Genomic DNA, 25743 nt, shown 5'->3' with positions numbered 1-25743 from the left:
TGGCATATAAGATCTCCGGAGATGTAGCCCTGCTGCCTGGTCAGTCTCCGCCCCTCCTTCCCCACGTATGACAATTGCACGGCCTCCTGTGTTCCAGGCATATCACACCCTCTTGTTTTGGAAAATGAAATATTCATTCATGCTGTCATGCCTTTGCTCATGTTCACACTGCACCTGGTCAACCTTCAACATTTGAGCTGATTATTGCTTTCTCTACAAACTTGTCCTGATGATGTTTCCTATCTCCCTTTCCCCCCAGGGTAATTACTCCCTTAGCCCCTTTTCCAAACCTTATTTGTAACACTTGTATTTGTTTTAGAATCTTCTCTAACCTATGAATTTCTTAGAGCCAGAAATTATGAATTAATTCATCTGTGTTTACTCACAGGCTACCACACTAGGTGCCTGATGAATATTTGTTGAATAAATGAAAATTCAATACATATTTGAGTTTACAAATTATATTTTGTTTATTCTTTTTTTTGTTTGTTACTTCAACAGTGGAGGTAAAATTTCTGATAAAGGAGAAGAAGAATGAGTGGCCATGAGTTAGGATGGGAGGTGTACTTAATCCTGTTATTTTTCTTTTACTGATGACTTTTATTTACTTGAGTTATGTAGTGGTTTTGCTCCCAGTTGTTATTGTTTTATTCTGAATTGGAATCATGAACTTAAAACAATTTTTACATTAAAACATAATTGGCATACAACATTACATTAGTTTCAGGTTTACAACATAGTGATTTGACATGTATCTTGTCTAGTATGTTACCATACTAAGTCTAGTAACCACCTGTTGCCGTGTACTTGTTACAATATTTGCTGTGCTGTAAGATCCCTGCCAAAGAGTTTACTGCTGATTTGTCTTCTAGGAATTAAGTGGTTTCACGCCTTACATATATGTCTTTGATCCATTTTGAATATATATTTGATATGGTGGAAGAGAGTGGTCCAGTTTAATTATTTTGCATTTATCTGACCAGTTTCTCCAACACCACTTACTAAAGAGTATGTTCTTGCCTCCTTCGTCATAGAGTACTTGACTAAATAAGCAAAGGTTTATTTTTGGGCTCTCTGTTCTGTTCCATTGATCTATGAGTCTGTTTTTGTGCCAGTACCATACTGTTTGGATTACTATAGCTTTGTAATATAGTTTGACATCAGGGAGTGTGATACCTTCAACTCTGTTCTTCTTTCTCAAGATTGCTTTGGCCTATGCAGAGTCTTTTGTGGTTCCATATACATTTTAGGATTATTTGTGCTAATTCTTAGAATAATGCCATTGGTATTTTGGTAGGGATTGCCTGAATATGGAGGTTGCTTTGGGTAGTATGGACATTTTAATGATATTAAGCTGCCCAACCCATGGGCATGGTATTTCCTTCCTTTTGTTTGTGTCCTCTTCAGTTCCTTTCACCAATGTCTTATACTTTTCACAGTATAGGTTTTTCACTTCCTGTAATAATTAGCTTTCTAAGTTTCACACCCTACATCAAACAAATGTAGTTTTCTCATGGTGTTTAAGTATGATGACCAGGCAGTTTCCAGTGCCTTCTTAACAATTGCTGGATTATTGTGGGGAACCTTTTGGAACCTTGGTTAAAATATCCAATTTCTTTTAGCTTTCTTCATATCTTGGGTTTCTTGATCCTACATGAACTGGTTAATTATACATAACAAAGAATTGAGGTCATGTAAATCAGACATCAGCAATAAGAACCTAGTAAGAGAAGAATGGAAAGGGCACGTGTGAAATGAGGTAGCAGGAGTGAGTAACTTCTTAGTGCAGATGGATGGGGAATGATGGATGTTAAGGGGAGAGCAAGGGTATGTTGAGGGGAGGTGGAGGAGTCTGTGGGAATGGAAGGGATTCTATGGGTATGGGTAAAGGTGGTTTGGGGAACACAGTACACTATTTGGCAGAGGTTTATTTTATTTTTTTAAATATATTTTTATTGATTTCAGAGAGGAAGGGAGAGGGAGAGAGAGATAGAAACATCAATGATGAAAGAGAATCATTGATTGGCTGCCTCCTGCACACCCCCCACGGGGGATCGAGCCCACAACCCGGGCATGTGCCCTTGACTGGAATCGAACTCGGGACCTTGAGTCCTCAGGTTGACGCTCCATCCACTGAGCCAAACCAGCTAGGGCTGGCAGAAGTTTACATGAACTGAATGAGTGATCAGACAAGACCCATTTTGACACTTCAGATGGGGTCATTGACTCTGGTTCCCAGGTTCTTGCTATCAGGTTAACCAAAGTCAAGTTATATGTTTTTTACATCTGACATCAAGATATTATAATATAAAGGACACATGTAAAGAAATACCTTTTTTGTTAAAAATATATTTTATTGATTTTTTACAGAGAGGAAGGGAGAGGGATAGAGAGTTAGAAACACCTATGAGAGAGAATCATCGATCAGCTGCCTCCTGCACACCCTCCACTGAGGATATTCCCGCAACCAAGGTACATGCCCTTGACCGGAATTGAACCTGGGACCCTTTAGTCTGCAGGCTGACACTCTATCCACTGAGCCAAACCAGCCAGGGTGAAATATCTTGATTTGTTTAAAAATATCAAGTCAGAGCTGATTGTCTTGACATTTTTGTTTTACATTAGTATGTTCTTTATGGTAAATGGTGCCCAGGGTTTATGGTTGAGCCAGAAAGCAATTCCTCACCTTCTTTGAACTAAAAATAAATTCCAAGAAATATTCTGAATAGAGGGGAAAAACACACACTCTTGTGGGTCAAAGTTGTCCCAGTGACTTGGGTTAACTCAGGCCATAAACCTTTGCTCAAGCCTCTTCTGGGGAATGTTTTAAACCCATCAACTGAACTGCTCAAGACTGATTAGATAGACGCATGAACGCTAGGCTCCCTGTGATCAGCGCTTGACCTCACCTGAAAGAGAGCCTGTTGCCTCCTGACCTCTGTAACAGGTAACCTGTGGCCTGGAGTTAAATCTGTGTTAGATGTTGGGCTTTACAATTTTTGTTTGTTTGGTTTTTTTTTAGAACAAATAACAGTATCCATTCTGTTTGAGAGAATGTTTATTTTGGAGAGCGATGCTAGAGAAATGACGGAAGAGGCCTGCCTACTGTTTTTTCAGGGAAGTGGTGGGATTTATTTTCCAACCCGTGAGTCTTAAGTGCCTTTGCTTGGTCTGAGACAAGCTCCACGTGAGCTGAAGCAGGGTTATGGCCCTGTGTAGATTGGCTGCTTTTGTTCTCGCCTCTGACCCGTTTTCTCTATCACTCCAATTCAGCAATGCAAATGTGGGAGCCCGTTGTAGGTGCTGAGTAATGGGAGTTGTTGATGGCAGGTGCATTTTTACACCTTATTATGTGATCTCAAATTCTCAGTATAACTTGTGAAATAGATGGGATTTTATGGATGAGAAGACTAAAGCTCATAGTCACCCAGCTAGTAAGTGGCTAAGTTGGAATTCAACCCAGGGCTGCCTGTCTTTGATGGTCCCTACACTGACTGCCTCCTGCCGAGAATGTTCTCTAGCTGTGCCTCCTGCAGAGAATGTTCTGTAGCTGTGTTCCTGCATGAGAGCACTGAATTGTCACAGGGTGGGGAGACAGAAGGAATGTTGGCCCCATCTAGGATGGCCTGTCCTTTTCATATTGGCACAGTGGATAGGTGACCCCCCGCCCCCCGCTGGCTGTGTTGTTGGCTGAAGAGTTAACCTTGGGGAACACCAAATTCTAGTAAGTTCCTTCAGCTTTGCAGTCACTGATTTTATTAGTTGTTGGGATTTTTGATGTTGTGTTAAACTTTAAACCCTTCACTGGATGTAATATAAAATAAACAAATTTCAGGACTAGTTTATATGTAGTTTAACTTGGTTTAAATAGTTATTGGGTTGGTGCTCAAGGCAAATTCATTCTAGTTAGTGTAGAGACTGTTCTTCAGAATACGGTAGATAATTTTGTGACATTTTCCAGTTCTTGCTCCAAGATTCCTAATAAATTATAAAGGCAAACAATTCTTTTCTTTTCTCTGTATAGATCTTTTACTTTAGTTCATTAAAGATGAGAAAAGTTGTATAACAGGAAGATCACTCAAGTAATGGTCAGATGATATGGGATTTAGTCAAATGTCAGCTATCTGCAGGGTGCTCTTGAGAATTTTTACTTTTTTTCACTTCTCCCTGCTCTCCGCCCCCCCTCCCTGCCCCCCCTAGCCCCCACACTGGACTTGTTTTTATTACAAGAATAATTCACGCTCACTTTAGAAATTTTAAAAAAGGATTCACACAAGGAAGAAAATAAAAATGACTTAAAACCCTACCATTCAAAGATGAAATGGGTTTTAAACATTTTGGGTATAACCTTCTAGCTTTCATGTGTATGTATGTGTGTATGGGTGTGTGTGTATGCACATATACTTAAAAGAAATACACACACACAGAAACTGATTTATGTACTTTTTTTCTCTTCATAGTTAATTTTCTACTTGCCCATCATCTCATCTATATCCAGAGTATAATTAACACGGAATGAATTAATTCCTAAGCTATAAAGAAATTCTAGAATGTTTAACTTACTTAAGGCTGTCTGCTTACTTGTAGATCTTCCTTCACTTTATCATAATTATTACCAGTTTACAACTGTTGCTTTTTCAAGTCAGTGTGGGGTAGGAGATGCTGATGGCAAACATTTTGGTGGTGAGTTTGGAAAACAGGAACAATGGCCAGAGACCCTGGAGAGCAAAAGGCCAGGGGTATGGGATCTAGAAGTGGCATGACAAAGCTAAAGTACTGATGATCTCAATCTTTTATATGAGGAGACTGAAGTCCAGAGAAGTCTGGCTTTGTGCAGGCCGAGATTGCCCTAGATAGGGTGGAGTATCAAATACAGACTGAAAAAAACCATGTTGCAGGCAGCCGCCAAACTAATGACCCAGGAAGTAGGTACAAGTGCACTGGGTGAGGTCTGGCCTGAAGGTCACTGGATTGATATTGGAGTCTGGAGTTTTGGCAGGAGTTCTATTAGAAATTTCATTTTGTGAGTCACTTGCCTCCTGAGTGCCTCATGGTAAGAACACAGACTCCAAGTATGGGCTCAATTTCTTGGGTTAACTTTGGGTGTCATTAAACATTATCTTGAAATTTATGGTTGAGGAGAGGCTGTTGAGTATAAATTGCTAACGTGCTCTGCTGATTTCCATCAGCTATGTGATTTGACTGACAACAGTGTGAGTCTAGCCCACTGGGGTCTGGTGAATTACATCTGCTGAGCCAGAGTGTTTCTTGAGCTGGAATTGAAATGCATGGCCCTTTAGTTTCCATGTGATGCCAACACTCAGGCAATTGACTTTTGCTCTTCAGTCTCCAACAGGGGGAAGATTATGAAATAAAATGGGAAGAGGCCAACCATACTGAAGATTCAAACCCATAAATATAAATAACTGCAATTAATCATTTGCAGTCTCTCTTGTCTATTAAATCTATACTCAGTGGGTCAGTAAGTTGCTCTTCAGCTCTCCGTCTGTGGTTGGTGGGGAATGTTCCGGGAGCAACAGCTTGTTGAGATGTGACCCAGGGTTCTTTTCCAAGATGAGTCCAAAATCAGTTCAAGCTATAATGAGTTGTGGGGGGGAAATTCACTTGCAAACAACCCCAGCCCAAGGGGGAACAGAAATAGAAAGAGGACTTCTGCTGTTGGCATTTGAGAGGCTCTCTCAGTTGACACTTACTCTTCTTTGCTACCAGCTTGTTAGGCTGAATAAGATAAAACAGTCTTTCAAGTGTGTAAGCTCAGTAGATATTATATTCAAGATTATCCCTGAGGTATTTATTTTTCTATTATGGAATCCTGTTTTTGATTGTGGCTTATATTTTGACTATTTTGTCATGCGATTTGTTAACTCTTTCTCTCTCCTTGGTATGTCCTTTTTTCTTGCTTTCATCTACATGCTATGAACATGGCCAGTGGTGTTCTTAAGTAAAAAATTACTGTTTTTACTTTTAATACCTCAAAAGGTAATAAGGGGTGATCCTCCCTCCCCATCTCCCTCTTTCTCTTCCTCCCTTCTTTCCTTTTCTTCCTTCCTACAAATTTCACCTTATCATTGCACTGATTAAGACCATCCATTGATTTAAAAAATATATATATATTTTATTGATTTTTTACAGAGAGGTAGGGAAAGAGATAGAGAGTTAGAACATCGATCAGCTGCCTCCTGCACACCTACTACTGGGGATGTGCCCACAACCAAGGTACATGCCCTTGACCGGAATCAAACCTGGGACCTTTTAGTTCACAGGCAGATGCTCTATCCACTGAGCCAAACCGGTTAGGGCCATCCATTGATTTTATATCTGTCTTTTCAGAATAAGCGCCTTACAAGGAAGAAGTCATATGTGGCTCAGCACCTGTCTTGCTCTCTGACCTCTTCTGTAACCCGTTGCTCCTATCATTGGGCTGCAGCCAGAGTGGCTTTCAGTGTCCATAGAGGCCAAGTTTGCACACCTGTTTCCTCCTTGTGCACGGCCCTTCTCTCAGATCTTTGGGTGGCTGGCTCTTCCTCCTCAATTACATTTTTGCCAAGTCACCTTCATGAACATTCTATCTAAAGTGGATCCCCGCTAACCCCAGCCAATCTCTAACCTAATATTCCATCTTGTTTTCTTCATAGCACTTGTCAGTTTCAAAGTACTCAATTTGAAAATTGGTCTACCTGTTTAATTTTTGTTTGCCCCAATCTGTGAGAGCAGAGAGATTGCCAGTCCCTAGAGCAGTGCTGAGGACACAGCAGGCGTTCAGTACTAGGAAATCCCAGTTGAATGTATGTTGTAGGACTGAATGTTTCTCCTTTCATTTTCCTTACTTGCGTAGGTCCTTCAGTGAAACTTTCCTGAGTACTCAAACTCTTGCTTTTGTTATTTTCTTAGAGTGCACCATTGCTATCTTTCCCTCACCAACTATAAGTATGTTTTTCATAAGCCAGCTTTTGACAAGGAATATTGTAGATTTCTAGGAGTGGCAGATAGATTATTTTTTTGGCTAATTTATCGGTAAACTCTTCTTTAAATCCATGATAGCACAGAAAAATTGTTCTAATTATTTCTTGAGCAGAAGCAAACAGCTTTGCCGCATTTTTTTCCCCCCAAGAGATGAAAAAAAAGATGAAATTCTTATTTCAATTCTGTTCAGATGAGACAGAATTGAAATAAGAATTTTCTTTTTCTAATCTTGGACTGTGTGCTTGTGTCTGGTTTGAAGTTCTTAATCTACATACTCTTATGAAGTTGGTGTTTTTTTCATCCATATTGTGTACAGCAAACTTCTAGGTAAACTCTTCTGACCTAGAACTCAGGAAGGAAGGGAACAAAGACCTTTGAATAGATAGAGCCAGACTGTTGAAAATCCAAATGCTAAAATGCTTTTAAGTTGTTCCTTCTGCCTTGCTTAGAATTATTTATTTGTATTTTAAACACAGTTTTAGCTAACTTGGCTCTCATTCTTCTGACCACAGTGGTAACAAGTTAGAAGTGAACTGGAGAGCTCCAAGATCAAAAGGGAAAATTACCAGCAGCCCGACAGTTTGGAAGAAACAGGAAAATTTTGTAAAGCAGACAGAAGAAGAATTCAAGTGGAACAGGCTGTTGGTTGGGGCCCTTTAGTAAAGGGGCTGATACTGTTGTCCCTGGTGCTTTTCCTGAGGGCACGGCCCTTTGATAGCATAGTTTGATGTTCATATGGATGGCTCTAAGTCATCAGTAATTGACTTCATGGGCAATATCCTTTATTTAAGAAGAAGACTATAACTTGTATTTTTTTTTAAATTTAAGTTCTTTATTGTTTAATGTATTACATTAGTCTCCTTTTCCCCCCATTGATCTCTCCCCGGCCACCCCAATCACCAGCACATCCCTCACCGCCCCCAACCCCCATCTGTGTCCATTGGTTATCCTATCTAATAAAAGAGTAATATGCAAATTGACCATCATACCAAGACACAAAATGGCCACCTTGATGTGGTAAAAGATGGCTGCCCCCATGTGGACACAAGATGGCCATCACAAGATGGCCAACACAAGATGGCCTGCAGGGGAAGGCAGTTGTGGGAAGTTAGGGGTGACTAGGCCAGCAGAGGAGGGCAGTTGGGAGGGACCAGGCCTGCAGGGGAGGGCAGTTGGTGGGGGACAAGGCCTGCAGGGGATGGCAGTTGGGGGGGACCAGGCCTGCAGGGGAAGGCAGTTGGTGGGGGACAAGGCCTGCAGGGGAGGGCAGTTGGGGGGACCAGGCCTTCAGGGGAGGGCAGATGGTGGGGGACAAGGCCTGCAGGGGAGGGCAGTTGGGGGGACCAGGCCTGCAAGGGAGGGCAGTTGGGAGCTAGCAGTCCTGGATTGTGAGAGGGATGTCTGACCACCCGTTTGAGGGGTCCCAGATTGGAGAGGGTGCAGGCTGGGCTGAGGGACACCCCCGGCCCCTGCGCACGAATTTTATGCACCGGGCCTCTAGTGCTCATATATAACTAGTATTTTAGAGATATTTTAATTCATAAAGTTTAGACATAAAAACACACACCTGTAAACTTCATTCAAATGTAAACTCTTGCAGGGCAGGAGTTTTGTATATTTGTTCTCAGTTGTACGTTCAGTGCCTAGCACATGTTAGATGATCTGTTAATAATTACTGAATGAAAGAATGAACTCAGGACTTATTACCCAATACAGCTAAATAAATAGGGCATTAAGATAGTATCACCTTTAATGGTTAAGGTTTTGTTTTGTGGTGTTTTTTTTTTCTTTCATGTACCTATTGAATGAAGTAAATAATGAAATAATATGAATTTAAAGTTAAAATATCTCTGGACATTTTCAGAGATACTTTATTTATAGGTGGCACGAGGAACCACACATTCAAATGATTTGCCTGAAATCACAAAGCAAGCTGATGGTAGAAACAGCATTACAAGGCAAGTTTCCTTAATCTCACCTTGCTGGTGCTTTTTTAAAATCTTGTTTTGAGAATAAGAATAACATAGAGTCGTTTTTTGTTTTTTTTTTCTCCTTTTTTCTTTTTGTAGCAATAGTGGCTCTAGAGAAAATATTGAGTAGAATCCTTTATCTTCTCATGTTTATGCTTTTTAACATTTTTTTTTTTTTTAAAGCACTGAAGTCTTTATTGGGACATCCAAGCTATCAGCCAGGATGCTATGCCCTAAAGATGCATCTTGGAGTCAAAAAGCAAACAATGATAAAGACCATTTCCCCACGTTCAGAAACTCCAAACATAGCCACTCTTATTTGGTGTTCTCTCTTAGCAACTCACTCTGCTTCCCGTAGCTGCTGCTCTGTTGGCTATATTGACTTGGAGCCTGGCTGTAGGATCCAGTTTGTGTGTGTGTGTGTGTGTGTGTGTGGGGGGGGGGGGTAACTAGTGGGCGGCTGCTGCCCATAGCTGCTTTGTTGACCATAGCTACTCTGCTGTCCATAGCTGCTCGGCTGCCCATAGGTGTTCTGCTGAGAGTAACTGCTCTGATCATAACCAGTCAGCTTTGTAGAGGAATAGCTGGTAGGAGGATAGGATGGTGGTGCCGTGACTGGCTGCATGGGGTAGCTCCCAGGTACCTGGGGATAACTGTAGTTACTCTGTCCATATCCCCGGTTGGGCTGGTTGTAGCCCCCCGTGCTGGATTGAGGTTGACTGGTCTCATCGGGTTTGTTACCATCCTGTGGTCTTGCAGGTGCAGTGGTTGCTGGCTGTTGCCCATAGGCTGGGAAGCAGGCTGAGTGCCATACGCAGACTGAGCTGCATGGGAGGCCTGGGTGATAGTGACCGTAGCAGTGGTGGTATCATAAGCACCAGTGCCATACCCCTGGACAGGCTGACGGTAGGCCTGGGGGGCAGCTGGAGTAGTATAACCTGTGGGAGGCTGTCCATAAGAAGTTGCATAGGCTGTCTGCCCATAGGTAGCAGTGGTCTGAGCCTGGGTATAGCTGACATCAGTGGGCTGTCCATAGGTTCCATAACTTTGCTGCCCATATGCCTGTGTGGTCTGTGCGTATTCTTGAGTGGGCTGGGCGGTGTAAGTGCTGTAGCCCTGCTGGGCTGCAGCTTGGCTGTAGGTACTGTAATCCGTGGACACCATTTTCTCTCCTTCCTTCTCGTTCTCTCAACGTCCATCTCCCTCTCCATTTCTCCCTAGGCGCCGCCTAACATTTTTTTCTTTTCTTATTGTTTTTTAGAGGGGGTGGGAGAGAGAGCAAGTGTGTGAGAGAGAAAGAGAGGAGAGAGAGAGGGAGAGGGAAAATATTGATGTGAGAAACATCAATTGGTTGCCTCCTATATGCACCCCGGCCTGGGATTGAACCCGCAACCAAGGATGTACCCTGACTGGGAATTGAATCTGCAATCTTTTGGTGTATGGGACAACACTCCAACCAACCAAGCCACCCGGGTATGCTATTTAAATTTTAGAATGTCAAATGCGAGGGTATTAGCTGTGTAATGTTGGTACACAGCTGCCTCATGCACAGTGACTAGACTTGTTAATAGTCTAGGACTTGAATGCTTTCCACTTAGGGTGTGTGCCAGTCCTTTTCAAGAAGAAAAGAAAAATCTAAAGGGAGAGGCTTGAAGAGGATGCCTTGTTCAAGTGGGGAAAATAAGATCTTATGACCAAGTTTGTTTTAGCCAAGATGACTAAGGAGGTGGAGATACAGCTTTGCATAGTATTCTTGCATAGGTGAAGGAAGATCTATTTTTTCTCTCCCATTTTGGAGGATGAGGGGATGGAGCATTTACAATATGTTGTATGATTTTTATTCCATAGTTTGGAATGAAATTGTTGTTAGAATCTGTCTCTTCTATTGCCTGATTCTTATTTCCTTAAGGGTCAGTCATTTTTTAGGGAGTATAATTGCTAAGCTAAAAATACAATACATGATTATTTTAATGCTAGTACATTTTAGACTTACTTTGCGTGATGCTTTATGTGTGTAATTTGGCCCTTTGTTGTGAGTTACATCTATACATGCAGCAGGTTATTAGTTAGATGTGTAGGAGAGTGAATTTTATTTTATTTTTGCTAATCTTCATCCAAGGATATTTTCCCATTGATTTTTAGAGAAGAGTGGAAGGGAAGGGGGGTGGGGAGAGAGAGAAACGGCCATATGAGAGAGACACATCGATTGGTTGCCTCCTGCACCAGCCCTGAGCCCTGAATGGGTCCTGGGATTAAGCCTGCATGTGCCCTTGACTGGAATTGAACCTGGGATCTGTCAATCCATGGGCAGATGCTTTAAAAAAAATTATATATATATATATATTTATATATATATATATATATAAATTTTTGATTTCAGAAAGGAAAGGAGAGGGAGAGAGAGAAACATCAATGATGAGAGAGAATCATTGATGGGCTGCCTTCTGCATGCCCCCTAGTGGGGATTGAGCCCGCAACCCTGGCATGTGCCCTTGACTGGAATCAAACCTGGGACCCTTCAGTCCTCAGGCCAAAGTTCTATCCACTGAACCAAACCCGCCAGGGCGAGGAGTGAATTTTAAATGTAAATTTCAGCAGGCTACAGAGGGAAAAAAGCTACAGGTCAGGATGTAAACTGTGGTTAGCTTTATTTCTTGAAGATATTCTCATGCTGAAGGAAGTAGAACAATGTTCTCCCATTCCAGCATACTTCTTGGTCTCTGTTATAACTCTCAGCCATGGTGTGTGCATTAATAGAGTTGTAATAGAGCTGTGATCAAATTTAGGACTATTTTTTTTTTTTTACAATGTAAGTAAATTAAATTAACTGAAATTAATGTGTTATAATTAATTACAAAAAATTATCAGTCATATTTTTTATTAATGAGCTCAGGATTTCATGAACTATGTTCAACAAGTATTATTTAAAATGTTTTTCTAGTGATAAAAATATAATGCAATTGCAATTGAACTTCTGAAAGAAGTGGTACTTTTCCCTTTCATTCAGTGATAAAAATAATTAGGGAAAGTTAAATCAATTGGCATCAGCATTTGAAAATTTAAATAATCCAACTTTTCAAAGTTTTGTATGTTGGAAGTCAGATTCTCAAACCTTCATCTGTGCTACTCAAAAAAAAAAAAGAGATTTCAGAATAATGATCTTGAGTTTCTTTAAGATTTTTTGAGACTTCAAAGAAGGATGACTACATTTAGAAATAGGTTTTTTTTTGGCTGGTGGTTAGAGTGTTGGTCCCAGGACTGAAGGATCCTGGGTTCGATTCAGGTCAAGGGCACCTGCCTCGGTTGCAGGCTCCATCCTCGCCTCGGTCAGGGCTCCTGCGGGAGACAACCAATTGATGTGTCTTTCTTACGTAGATGTTTCTCTCTCTATCTCTTCCTTTCCCTCCACTTTCTCTAAAAATCATTGGAAAAAAATATCCTCAGATGAGGATTAACAAAAACAATATGGGATATCTGTAATTAAGATCCAGGCCAATAGAAACTTAATTATCTAAAACCCTTCTTTTTCCCATATAGTGGCCTCCCTACTCATTTTGTTGATGGTTTCTTTTGCTGTGCATAAGCTTTATATTTTGATGTAGTCCCATTTGTTAATTTCTCCTTAGTTTCCTTTGCCCTAGAAGATGTATCCGTAAACATATTGCTACGAGAGATGTCTGAGATTTTGCTGCCTATGGTTTCTTCTAGGATTTTTATGGTTTCCCAACTTACATTTAGGTCTTTTATCCATTTTGAGTTTATTCTTGTGTATGATGTAAATTAGTGGTCTAGTTTCATTTTTTTGCATGTATCTGTCCAATTTTCCCAACACCATTTATTGAAGAGACTGTCTTGACTCCATTGTATGCTCTTGCCTCCTTTGTCAAATATTAATTGAGTAATGAGTTGGGGCGATTTCTGGGTTCTTTGTTCTGTTCCATTGATCTATATGCCTGTTCTTGTGCCAGTACTATGCTGTTTTGATTACAGTGGCATTGTAGTATAACTTGATATCTGGTATTGTGATTTCTGCAACTTTGTTCTTCTTTCTCAAGATTGCTGCAGCTATTCAAGGTCTTTTTTGATTCCATATAAATTTTTGGAGTGTTTGTTCTAGAGTTTTGAAATATGCCATTGTTATTTTAATAGGGATTACATTGAATCTACAGATTGCCTTGGGTAGTATGGACATTTTAATGATGTTAATTCTGCAAATCCATGAACAAAGAATATCCTTTCACTTGTTTATATCTTCTTCTATCTCTTTTTTTCAACATCCTGTATTAACTGACTTATTTTCAATGGTTGTTGACCTTGTTCTCGCTCTCTTTTTTTTGGTGGCTTTTATTAAACTGATTTGAACCTCTGGAACCAGCTCAACCCTTTTCTGTGCCAACTCCTCCTTCTGTCATGTTTCTAGGCTCCTGCCCAGCTTTGAGCCTGAGGAATGGTCCTGGGCTAACCTCTTCTCAGTCCTCTGGAGCTGTGTGTGTGACCCTGAAATAATATAACTGACCTAACAGTGCTCAGGGAGATTAGGAGGAAGCTTTTCCAAAGTACTTTCTTGCTAGAAGCTCTGTGAACCAATACACAGGTAATGTTTGTCGTCTTTCATTTTCTCTTTGTTTCCTGATTTTTGTTACTTGTTTGTCTTTTTGGAATCCTCTTTCTTTGATTATATTTCACCCCCCCCCCCCTCCCCCACCCGACCCCAGTCTTTGGGTTGGGCCCTTCTGGCTTGGAATTTCCTGGGGAAATGGATTGGAAATAGAACATGCCTTTCCTAAAGCAGCCTGCCTTTCTGATAGGGTGTGAAAGGCAAGGACAAAGCTAGGGTGTGGATGCTGAGCCAGGAATGTGTGATTATGTAGCTGTAGCTTCCTAATCTGCCACAATCCAAAATTTTGGCCATCCGGAATCCGAGGATCCATTGTATTTCTAACTTTTCTGCTGACTTTTACTTGCTTCTTTCATTTATCTCGTTTTATCAGGAAAATAGTTTTCTCAATAGCTTCAGAGAGGTTGTCATTGTTATTGTTGTGTTTATGGCTTTAAAAATTAATTCATTAATTACATAATTTATTTATTTATAATAAGGGAAAGGCAAGAAGAAGGTGAATAAAAGATAAAAGTGGCTACTGTTTCCTCGTGACTTAGTATATTCACTTATTTCTATTGGGATAATCTTTTGAGGATAACCCTTGGGTCAATTTCCTATCCAGATTTGGCCTAAATTCTTTCTTACAATGTTTTAAACAATCCAAAAAAGGACAATTAAGTTTTCAGTTTATGGACTAGGACTTCTCTCTTTTTTCAGAGAAGAGGTTTTGTTCATTTTGTTCATTTATGTCTGACAGCTTTCAAAAAGCATGTGCATTTCTGCAGGACCACATGCTGCCATGTGAGATGTATGTGCCTCTCTGCTTCACCGGGGAGGATTCCTTTTTGGTTTTGACAGTGTAATGTCAGCCCTGGGGAAAGAGAAGGTAGTACATGTTGTGCTTTGATACTGTGTTAAGCACTTTATCAGCATGTTCTTGGTGTGCCTGAACCAGGATGTTCTTTCTTGTAGAGAAGTGTACAAAACATTTGCTATCACACCAATTGGAATGATAAAGGGTTTGCTTTGTTGAAACATGTTTAGTTCAAAACACCCAGAAACCTTGGCTTTTCTAGTTAAAATGAGGCTGCTGGGTGGGAAGGTACTTTAGAGCTCACTCCCCTTTGTTCTATTTTGCTGGGGACGTGCTGCAAGTTCCGTGGTTGCATAGGACTTCCTCTGTTGAGGTCCCGCACCCTTATTTTGTAAGATTCCTATGACCGTCTCCGATAAGTCACTGATTTTGTATACAGGTGGACCTTGAGGCCTGGCCCTTGCAGTTGTACCTTCTGTGGGTTAGATAGAGTGTTATGACTCAACGTAGATGAGGGGGCGTTTTCCCTGCACAGCCATAAGGTAAGTGCCTGCACAATGGAAGTATAAAGAGCTTCTTGCTACTTTGAACCTACCTGCACATGCTATGTAAAGGGCTTCATACTTGTAGATTATTACATCCTGGTGTTTTCATTTTATGTTTTATTTTAATTATTATTATTATTTTTTTTTATATTTTATTGATTTTTTACAGAGAGGAAGGCAGAGGGATAGAGAGCTAGAAACATCGATAAGAGAGAATCATCGACCAGCTGCCTCCTGCACACCCCCTACCAGGGATGTGCCCGCAGCCAATGTACATGCCCTTGACCGGAATCGAACCTGGGACCTTTCAGTCCGCAGACCGACGCTCTATCCATTGAGTCAAACCGGTTTCGGCTATTTTAATTATTTTAAAAAATATTGTTTATTGATTTCAGAGTGGAAGGGAGAGTGAGAGAGAGAGAGAAACATCAATGATGTGAGAGGATCATTGATTGGCTGCCTCCTGCATGCCCCCCACTGGGGATTGAGCCCACAACCCAAGCATGTGCCCCAACCAGGATTGGAACCGTGATCTCCTGGTTCACAGGTCAACACTCAACCACAGAGCCACAACAGTGGCTCATTTTATGTTTTAAATTCCTCACTCATCTGGGTTCCTCAGAGAATGTGATCAGAATGGCATGGAATCCTTTATATCTTGCTAGAGAACACAGATCCCAAGGACTGCAAGGCTTATGATTGAAATGACTCTTCTGAAAATGGTCTTTGAGCTATACCTTCTTCCCCCCTCTCTTCTCCCCAAACACACACTGACTACTCTTGTAAAAGATGAGAAGAAATATGCTTACATCTATGCTGGCAAAAGACTCAAAACCCCGACAAGTCCCAGTTTCTCTTAAGTTAATGGAGAGCTGAAGATTGGAAAGGAAATTGCTGTTTCTACACCAGAGGCCCAAGGAGAGGAGAATTTTTGTGAAGGTGAAGGCCCTGGGTGGATATCCAAGGAAGAGTGATAAATCCATATGGATGGATTTTTATTTATGTTAAATTAAGAGAGACGCTAGGGCTGTAAGATAGGAAGAGGAGTTTGTGAACGCTATTTCAAGAATTCAGGGGCCAGGAATTGTGCTCTTGTTCTGGAATAAATTTGCTGGTGGGTGGTTGCTGAGGGGACCCTCAGCCGTTTTTCAGTGGGTGGTTATTTCTTGTTTTTAAGTTTAAAATGTGTGGTTAAATCATTCAAATATATGATTTAGCTGGGAGAGTAGCCTTCTGTCTGAATAGGAGGCAGAAAGGGTGAGCATTCAAGGACTATTTGAAATAGGATCTGAGTAGTTAGTCTTGTTGGCGTCCTTGTATTTAAAAAAAATAGATTTTTGATTTCAGAGAGGAAGGGAGGGGGAGAGAGAGATAGAAACATCAATGATGAAAATCATTGACCAGCTGCCTCCTGCACACCCCACACTGGGGATGGAGCCCACACCCCCAGCATGTGCCCTGACTGGGAATTGAACCATGACCTTCTGGTTCATAGGTCGATGCTGAACCACTGAGCCAGCTCAGCAGGGTGGAGTCACTGTATTTTTAATGGGACTCCTCAAGGACAGCTAAGAATTAAGTTGAGCCAGGTAAATTGCAGGTTTATATAGAAGCATGGGTTAACAGACTTTGAGGAGTGGCAAACCCAGTTTTTGTTTGCCCAAGTACGTGAATTGTGTAGTTATAGCTGTAGTTCTGGCAGAAGATTCCTCAAACCATAGCTTTACCTCTGACTACTCTTGTGAGTTTGAGACCCACCTGTCCATTTTTTTTTTTTTTTACTGTTTTCTCTAAGTTAGTGTTGTAGATCTCAAATTTCTTTAATTCCAAACTAAGCTCTTCTCCCTTAAACCTACTTCTCTTTCTAAAGCTTAATATTGTAAGTTGAGAGCAGTCCCCAGTTACCAGGGTAAAACCCCTTGTGGTGTTAAGTCTCTTCCTGCTTCCTTTGTAGTCGGTTGTCAGGTCCTGCCCTGGTTTCTAATTTGGTGCTGTCATTAGATTTCTGCAAAGCATCAATCTGAACTTTTGAAATAGTCCTAAGCCAGGCTCTCATTCTCTCACACGGGGACTATTTCATTGCCTGCCATCGGTCCCTCTGTGTTGATTATAAGCTCACTCTTCATTTCCTTCTAGGAGTTTTATGGTTTCAAGTCTTACGTTTAAGTCTTTTTTGTTGTTGTTGTTGTTTAAAGGGAGCTCTCACATTTTTATTTACCTTTAAAAATTTTTTTTGTTAATCCTCACTCGAGCATATTTTCCATTGATTTTAGAGAGAGTGGAAGAGAGAGGGAAAGACAGAGAGAAATATTGATGTGAGAGAAACACATCGATTAGTTGCCTCCTACATGAGCCCCCACCAGGGTCCGGGCTGGGGAGGAGCCTGCAACCTATTTACGTGCCCTTGACTGGAATCGAACCCGGGACCCTTGGATCTGCAGGCTGATGTTCTATGTACTGAGTCAAACTGGTTAGGGCTATGTTTAAGTCTTTAATCCATATTGAGTTGATTTTTGTGTGTGATGCAAGATAGTGATCCAGTTTCAATCTTTTGCATGTGGTTGTCCAGTTTTCCTACCACAATTTATCGAAGAGAGTATCTTTTTCCCAATGGAATATTCTTGACTCCTGTGTCAAAAATTAATTAACAGTATATTTGTGCATTTATTTTTTGAGCTCTTTATTTTGTTTCATTGATCTCTGTGTATTTTTATGCCAATGCCATACTGTTTTGATTATAATAGCTATGTAATATAGTTTGAAATCAGGAATTGTGTTATCTCCAGCTTTGTTCTTTCTCAAGATTGATTTGGCTATTGAGGGTCTTTTGTCTATCAGAGTATTAACAGCACTCAATATACCAATATAGCACAGTTAGTTATAAGACAGAATTACAAGACAGACTTTGATATTTAATCCTCCAAATTGATTGTGATCCTCTTCAGGGTAGTTGATACACCCACATATATATTTAAATGAGTACCCTTTCATTTAGGGTTTTGTTTAGTTGGGCTGGTGTTCCTCTTGCAAGAGTTAGAGGGCTGGCACTGGCCTGTGCAAATGCAGGAGTTACTCTTGAGTCAATGTATTTGTGATTTAATTCATGGGCTATTATATATGGACATCAAGCTATGCTGACTAAGCTAATTTTTTGTTGTTGTTCATCCTCACCCAAGGATATATATTTTTTCCATTGATTTTTTAGAGAGTGGAAGGGAGGGGTAGAGATAGAGAGAAACATCGATGTGAGAGACATATCGATTGCTTCCCTCCTGCATGCTTCTGGACCAGGGCGGTAATCGAACCTGCAACCGAGGTACGTGCCCTTGACCAGAATCGAATCTGAGACCCTTTAGTCCTCGGGTCAATGGGCATTCTAACCATTGAACACCCGGGTAGGGCCTAAGCTAATTTTTTTGTATGATTTTCCTACCTTTGATTTTCTCACAGTTTTAGTTGCAAAATGTAAAAATTTATTGATATTCTTATTCCCCTTTGCTAAGTTACTGGTTGCAACTTTTACTTAGAAGGAAACATCTTTTCTTTTTATAATAAGTGCAAACTTTTCTCCTTATAATGGGATGTAAATGGGTATAAGAAGCCCAGAGCATGTGGTTTATATTTATCTGGTTTTACATTTCTTTCAGCATTGAAATAAAGTTCTTACATTATCTGGCAGAAGGTTACCAGTAGATATTTTATCAGAGGGCTCTTCACTGCCTTAGTCAAGGGACTGTACACTTTGAATGAGTTTTGAGAATAGGACTTTTCCTTTGGGAGTAACAGAAAAATATGGGGCGTCTCTTTGAGAACAAAAGCAGGGCGGAACCACCCACTGCTTAAGAACATACTAGTAGACTAAGTTGTGGTTTTGTCACTTACTAGGGAGTGGCCTTGGGCAAGTCCCTTATTGCCTCTTTTATGAAATTAGGATGTTGTAAGGTTGATGTGAGCTGATATATATAAAGAATTAAAAGCATAGTACTTACTATATTAGCAGATAATAAGTGGTAAATATTAATCATCATCATTGTCTCGTCATCATCATCATCATCATTGTCATCTTAGGAGAGCCAGGTCAAACTGACTGATTCTGTGCTGTGTGTGTGTGTGTGTGTATGTATGTATGTATGCGTGCGCTTTTGTTTTTGAATTACTTGTAAGAGTGATTTATTCATTACAACTAGCTAGATGATCTTATGGATGAATTTGATCACAATAGAAATAATGGTTCCCTAAGTATAGATTATCTTATGAAACTATTGAAAAAAGAAACTATTGATTATAGTCAATGTTATTACTAACTTTGCAAAGTAAGTATTAATGCAGTTTTTTGTTAGTATTAGTGGCTTATTGAAAAATCCCATGAAAATATGCCCCTTAGCAAGGTTTGGTTTCAGAAAAATGAAATTTAAGCTGCATAATAAGGTGAACAAGGAATACAGGAACCTAGACAACTGGAAAAATTGTCTCCAAAATTAACTGGCTGAGGGATCACCTTTGCTGAAATATTTTCATTAACTGTATTATATGACATCCCTCAGTTGGCTGTGTTGATGTGTGGTATCCTTTCTGAGGTCATAAATGCCATTATCAACAAGACAGAAGCAGTGATACTGAGCTAAAGTCAATCAGCTATAAAACACATCCCAAGGAACCACCAGGCTGCTGTTGGTATGGGGAGGGCAGATACATACATTGTTTAGGTAAATAAAACTAGGTCTCTATTGTCTGTCCCTGCTTGTCAGGGGGACCCAGTTAGCCTGGATATCGTATGCTATCTTGTCTGGGCTGCTAGGGTTTCTGTTGTGCGATCGGCACTCATGTGAGCATTTACAGCAGTAGTAGAAATGGTGCTGGTGAGCTGTAACAAATGGATGCCTTCCAAATGGGCTAAATTGTGGTTTCTACTATCAGAGAAACCTGGGACATGAGGTTTTGTTTATGGTTGACTGAATGATGAACGGAGGCGCCTAGCCAGCATATCCCAACTGTTGTGCACAACTTGGGAGAGAGGGGCTGGTTGATGGAGAGAAGGGACAGTCAAGAAGATGCCTCCAGCAGCAGAGAACGTGTGTATGCCTGTGAAATAGTTTTTTGGTGAGAATCTTAATAATAAAGATGAGTCTTAGACTGTAGGAATTTGTCAGAAGGAATGAGATCAGAGTAAAAATAAAGTTTTAAGAAATGCCAACTTTTATTTTAGTAGATAACTTATAGTATTCCAAAATAAGTTTTCTGTGGAATCCTAGTTACCAACTGCACTGCGGTTCTTTGCTTTAGGACCCAAACATTTTAGCTGTCATCATTTACATTGAGATGATAAGTGTTCTTTATTATCCTCGGTTAAAACTGACTTCATATCAAATACTTTCTTGAGGCAAGAAATATCTGTAGAGTATAAGGTGTGTTGTCCAGACAGGTCAGACCTCCGCCCATTCAGGAAAATAGGGTAGTGACTTCCCTGAAAGATGTGGGTGTGCCGGCTCCTTTTGTGCGTAAATCTCAGGCAGGTATTATGGACTCTAGGTTCGAATTCTTCTTAGGTGATCACACAGTGTTATCTTTTTTTTTTGTTTAGAAGAATAAAAACTGGCAAGAGGTGTTTTTTTTTTTGGTGGAATTTTTTAATGCATTTTATTTTATTTTATTTTTTTGGTTTCTGAAAATAAAGAATATTTAAGTCTTTAAAAAAGCTTTAAAAAATGCCATGAGTCTAATAGCAGAAATATTTTTACAAAAGGTGAGAAGAAAGACAGTCAAAAGCTAACACAAAGCAAGACTTTAGAAATATATACAGTGAGCACAAAAGAGTACTTGGTCTGGAGGGTTTCCCTTGAAATAGGGGTGTCAGGCAACTTTGGCTAGAGATAACTTTTTTAAGTTTCTTTAATGAAAGGAGCTACAGCAGTGTTAAAACCGCCACCTTGTGAAGGGATAGAGGCATGGTTTCCTGAGACTTTTTGTCTGTAAAGCGTAGACTCTTTTAGGGATAGAAATGTAAGTGTGTGGGCTTTGGGCTCTACTGAGAACTTCATTAGGAAGGGAAAAACTCAGGGAGTTATACCACAATGTGAATTAAACACTTGACAAAGAACCTGAAGCGGCATGGGCATGGAGTTCATTGTCATGTTGAGTGACAGAAGACTTCTCCTAGTTCTCCTTGCGGAGGGGATTAGTGGTTGAACAAATCTGCGAGGACAGTGCAGTTTTGTCAGATACACAATGACATTTCTTTTTACAGCTCTCTTGACTTTATACTGTTTAAATAGCTTCGGTTGTCCTTTAATTTGCTTTTCTTTCTTTAAGTCCTGTTGGAAGGGAGCTTTTGTATAGTCAATTCCCGTGTTTATGTTTTTGAATGGAAATACTCAAAATGGCATGTTAGTAACTTACTTACTTTATATTTTCTTTTCTAGGTTAACATAGTTTCATAAATACACAGTCTCTTTATTATTTGGACTGTTCATGCAATGAAAATCCTAATTAACTTTTTTTGTTTCCCTTTCCTTTTTTTTTTTTTGTAGGCTAAGAAATGGCATTTAAGAAGGCAGTAAAAGGGACTGTTCTTGCTGGAGGAGGTGCTCTTGCAACTATTCTAGGCCTCTCTCAGTTTGCCCATTACAGAAGGAAGCAAGTAAGTAACGGCACATGTATTGATTATACTATAAAACTTAAATCTGTGAAAGAATTGTGTGTGAGGCATGTGTATGCTAATAGTTTTATTTAGAAACTAGAGGCCCAGTGCACGAATTCGTGCATGAATGGGGTCAGGCTGGCTCGCCCCGAAGCAGGGCTTATTGGGCCAGGCCAGCTAGAAGGAGGGGCCGAGGGTGGTTGGCCGCCTGGCCCCGCCCCCTGGTCAAACTCCCAGTGGAGGGGACAATTTGCATATTAGCCTTTTATTATACAGGATTACTTTCTCAGTTTGATCTGAAAGACACTAATTTAGAATATTGCCTTAATGATCCTTGAGAAATGCGTGTATCTGATTTAAAAAAAGTAAATTTCTTTATCAGAAAGCATTATATAACTTAGCCTCTGTTTGCTCTTTGGTTTTAAAAGACTGCTTCATTTCCAAGTGCCAGCGTTTGTTCATTTAGACTTCTCCTTGTTTCATTCTTCCAAATGTCTGGATACCTTCTATGTTCCTGCCAAAAGGTTGTCTTATTAGAAGGCAGGCAGCTGAGAAAGGAAATGGAAAAGAAAGAGCCTACATAAAAGGCCCAAATGTGAATCTTGGTTTTGTTTCTTAATGGTTTAGTTCATGTAGAACTACTTTATATTTGGTAAAATTTTTATAAGGGAAAGACATGAAAATGTGATTGGTATGAAGTTTCCAAATAATTTAAAGTGTTCAGTTTATTTTTATTTTATTTTTCCCCTTTGGAGAAAAAAGGCACCACAACTATGCCTTCCTATAGTTTAAACTAATGCCAGGAAATAATTTTGGTGAATGGTTTTGCTTTTTTTTCAGGCTTGAAATGCTAGTAGCCACCTCAGTAGTCAGTGTAAGTCCCCCAGGACCTAAGGACGTTTTGCGATAACAGCTGGGTGGTGTATTCTCTCGTTCTCTTTCTTTTGTTTTTGGGTGGTGCATTCTCTAAGCAAAGATGGAGATGCAGGAATGTGGGAAGCTATTTCTGGCTGGGTTATCTATGAACTACTCCTTTTTTTTACACTTTTGTGATAACCTTTAAGCCATGGTTGTCTTACATTGGTTGTTTTGGTTGCTTTTGGCTATAATGAGGAGGAGCCAGCCACAGGCTTGGAGTCCTATATCCTGAATGGGAAATAATACTTTAAAAACACATATTAAGAAAAATCAATTTGCTGGCTTATAGTTTAAAAAAATTTTTATTTTTTAGTTTTATTGATTTCTGAGAGAAAGGGAGAGGGAGAGAGAGATGGAAACATCAATGATAGAGAATCATTGATCGGCTGCCTCCCGCACGCCCCCTACTGGGGAACGAGCCTACATCCTGGCCACATGGCCTGGGATGGAATCATGATCTCCTGCTTCCCAGGTCAACACTCAACCACTGAGCCAGAGCTAGTTATTTTTAAGGTTTATTTTTAGTGCTTCCTCCTAAAGATGGACAATGTTGAACAGATTAATTTGTCTTTTTCATTCTTAACTTTGAGCACATTACCTTAAGGTTTCCCCAGGAGTACATGTTACAGGTATTATTAATTGCCTAACTTGTTACTGAAACTTAACTTTACCCATTGATAATTTTTGATGCACACTACCTTCTTTTAAAATGTTGTCTTGGTTCCTTAAAAGTAAACGTGAAAAGAAAAAAAATTTATATGTGATAGTTTTCCTTCTATTCTTTCCCTTGTAAATATAAGCTAATGTAACCGACTTGGCACCTGAACACTTACAGAACTATTCAGTCACCAAATGTGCTTTAACCATTGATCAACTCTGAGAATCAACCTATTTGTATTTAGAATACAATCCCTGTCTGCATTTTAGGAGGGAAGCTTTGTGCGGGGAATATCAAATGAGCACAAGCTAGGAGCCGGGAGCCAGGAGAGACAGTACTGTGGGTACAGAGCAGGCTGTTGAGGCTATTTCAGAAGTGCAGTTTTGTTTGAAACTTGGACTTTAATGGATTTGATTACTTCTGCCATCCTTAACCAGTGCTATCTTTAATGATACTGGAAAATGCCAGTGTCAAAGGTAACGACATTTAATATGATGAGTTGTTGCTAAATTTGTACATGGTTTATGACTTAACCACAGTAAGCATGTTCTACCTCAGAGCTTATAACTTAAGTTTGTACCGGGGGTAATATGCTGTTGTTTTATTTTTTTAATGTTTGATTTCTTTTTAATTTCAAGGGATAGAACAAACAGTTGGTACTGTCTCCAGTTAGAGGTGAAATTTAATCATTAAAATAAAAGGCAAACAAGGGTCTGTTGATTTCTGGGCCTTTTTATCATTTTCTCCTTCCTACATTAGACATCCTGACCACCCTAATAGCCAAAATGAAACAGATATCAGCAGTTCGAGTCATTTATAATTTTAAGCTGACAAGTGTTTTTGAGAAAAATCACCATAGGCATATTCAGTCAATGAGTTGCATATGATATGCATCCAAGTGTGTGCATTCTTTTGTGGTGATTGCTGTCCCTTTAAGCCACTGCCAAGAGCATATTTTGGGTAGCAGGTTGAGATGTAGCCATAGGGATTTCAAAAAAAGGGAGAGAGAATGATGGGGAGGGAGCAAGGGGGAAAAGGAGACCAACTCACTAGAGCCATTGACATAAAATGACCACAGGCCTTAGCTGTCCTTTCTCAGAAAATATCTGCCAATCAGAGCCATCCTGGGCAGGAACATTTTCTTGACTTTAACAGTCAATAAAAACCTGCCCCTTGATATCCATTATTTGGCTGAAGTTTGTAGAAGTTTGGCCTTAAATGTGACTAGGCATGCTCCTTTTTTAAAAAACAGAGCAATACTTTATAGTATTGGCATATATATATATATATATATATATATATATATATATATATATATTTCAGTTTTCTAAGATGATTCCAACTGACAAACTCTCCTCCTTTAAGAATAAGTTGGTGTTGAAAGCCCAAAATGCTGATTCCTGAGAAAGCTGTCTCTTGACTTTAAGTTGAGGCACATTTTGCTGGCATTTCTATACCCGCAGTTCTGTCTCCCCTGCCCCCTAGCTTGTGCTCATTTGATATTCCCAGTACAAAGCTTCCTCCTAAAATGTAGATGGGGGTTGTATTCCAAGTACAAATGGGTTGATTCTAAAAGCTGATCAATTGTTAAAGCACATTTGGTGATGGCATACTTCTGTAAGTGTTCAGGTGCCAAGTCGGGTTATATTTGCAAGGGAAAGAATTTTTAGAAGTGAAACTATCACATATACTACTTTTCTTTGCTTAATTGAACAGAAAACACAATGAAATTGAGTAAGAGGTGGTTCACTTCCCTTGTACCCAGTTACTTGAATAGGTGAGGAAATAGAGACATTTGTGCAGATGCTGGCAATTCTGGGGGCAGGTTGGGGGTTTACAGGTGATAGCAATGATTTTTTGGTCTCACTTTACTTTGTAGTATGGCTTTTCTTCTTACAAGCACATTGATTACATTTCTATTATGTTTTTCAATGGTGAGTAATGTCCACTGTTAACTCAGGTGAAGCCTAGAAATATATATTTTTTTCTTTTGAGATAAATGAAGTCATATTTAGAAGGGATCGAGATCATGATGTAAGGAGAGAGCTATTATTATCATTATTATATTTTCTTTTGGAACTAGGCAAATTAAATCTTCAATTCCGGTGAGGAGGCTGATAGAGGAAAGGAGATGAATGGTGGCTGACTTTTGACTGTGTCCACCTGCAGGGGAGGAGGTTTGTGGCCACACTACACCCCCATTCCTTGTCCCCCTCCGTTACGCATGCAGTGGTTGAGTGGTCTTGAAGAGGCTTTCTGTTCATTTCCCCACTTCTTTTATTTCCTCACCCATAAGTAGGTGACTAAGTTTCCACAAAAAACTTCTTGATTTTTCCTCTCCCCAGACCAGCCATATGTCAAGGGACAGGAAGCTGAGTAGTAGGGTACACACATCCCAGCTCTGTCTTAAGTCCCACCAGGGATGTAGCAAGCAACCAACTTCTGCAGTGGTGTGCAGATTTTCAGGAGCAAGGCATTTGTCACTTCCTATTTAGTATACGTCTGTTTAATAATAAACTGTTAATGGGAAGGGACTTAGAAGACATCCAATCTTCCTCTCAGTACAGAATGTTCTGCTGTGGTTCTTTAATATCTAGTGAAAGAAAAGGGTTACTTC

The 25743-nt window shown here is 40.0% G+C and overlaps 1 protein-coding gene and 1 pseudogene across 3 annotated transcripts in view; one reads left to right on the top strand and one right to left on the bottom strand.

Annotated features, from left to right (window-relative positions):
* Window positions 1-25743, top strand: part of GPD2 (glycerol-3-phosphate dehydrogenase 2) — a 143869-nt gene that overhangs the window by 15961 nt on the left and 102165 nt on the right. For both annotated transcript variants that reach the window (XM_079782932.1, XM_079782931.1), the window contains exon 2: window positions 21441-21550. In XM_079782932.1, coding sequence (XP_079639058.1) covers window positions 21449-21550 — 102 coding nt within the window. In that variant the 5' untranslated portion in view covers window positions 21441-21448. The remainder of the gene's footprint in view (window positions 1-21440; window positions 21551-25743) is intronic.
* LOC307106059 (RNA-binding protein EWS-like) lies at window positions 9270-10176 on the bottom strand (annotated as a pseudogene). Its single transcript has one exon. The product of its transcript is annotated as an RNA-binding protein EWS-like (transcript).

This window comes from Cnephaeus nilssonii (assembly GCF_951640355.1).
Source record: "Cnephaeus nilssonii genome assembly, chromosome: 10".
Classification (NCBI taxonomy): Eukaryota; Metazoa; Chordata; class Mammalia; order Chiroptera; family Vespertilionidae; genus Cnephaeus; species Cnephaeus nilssonii.
Note: the sequence above shows the minus strand (reverse complement) of the source record. Positions and strands in the feature narration are given on the sequence as shown.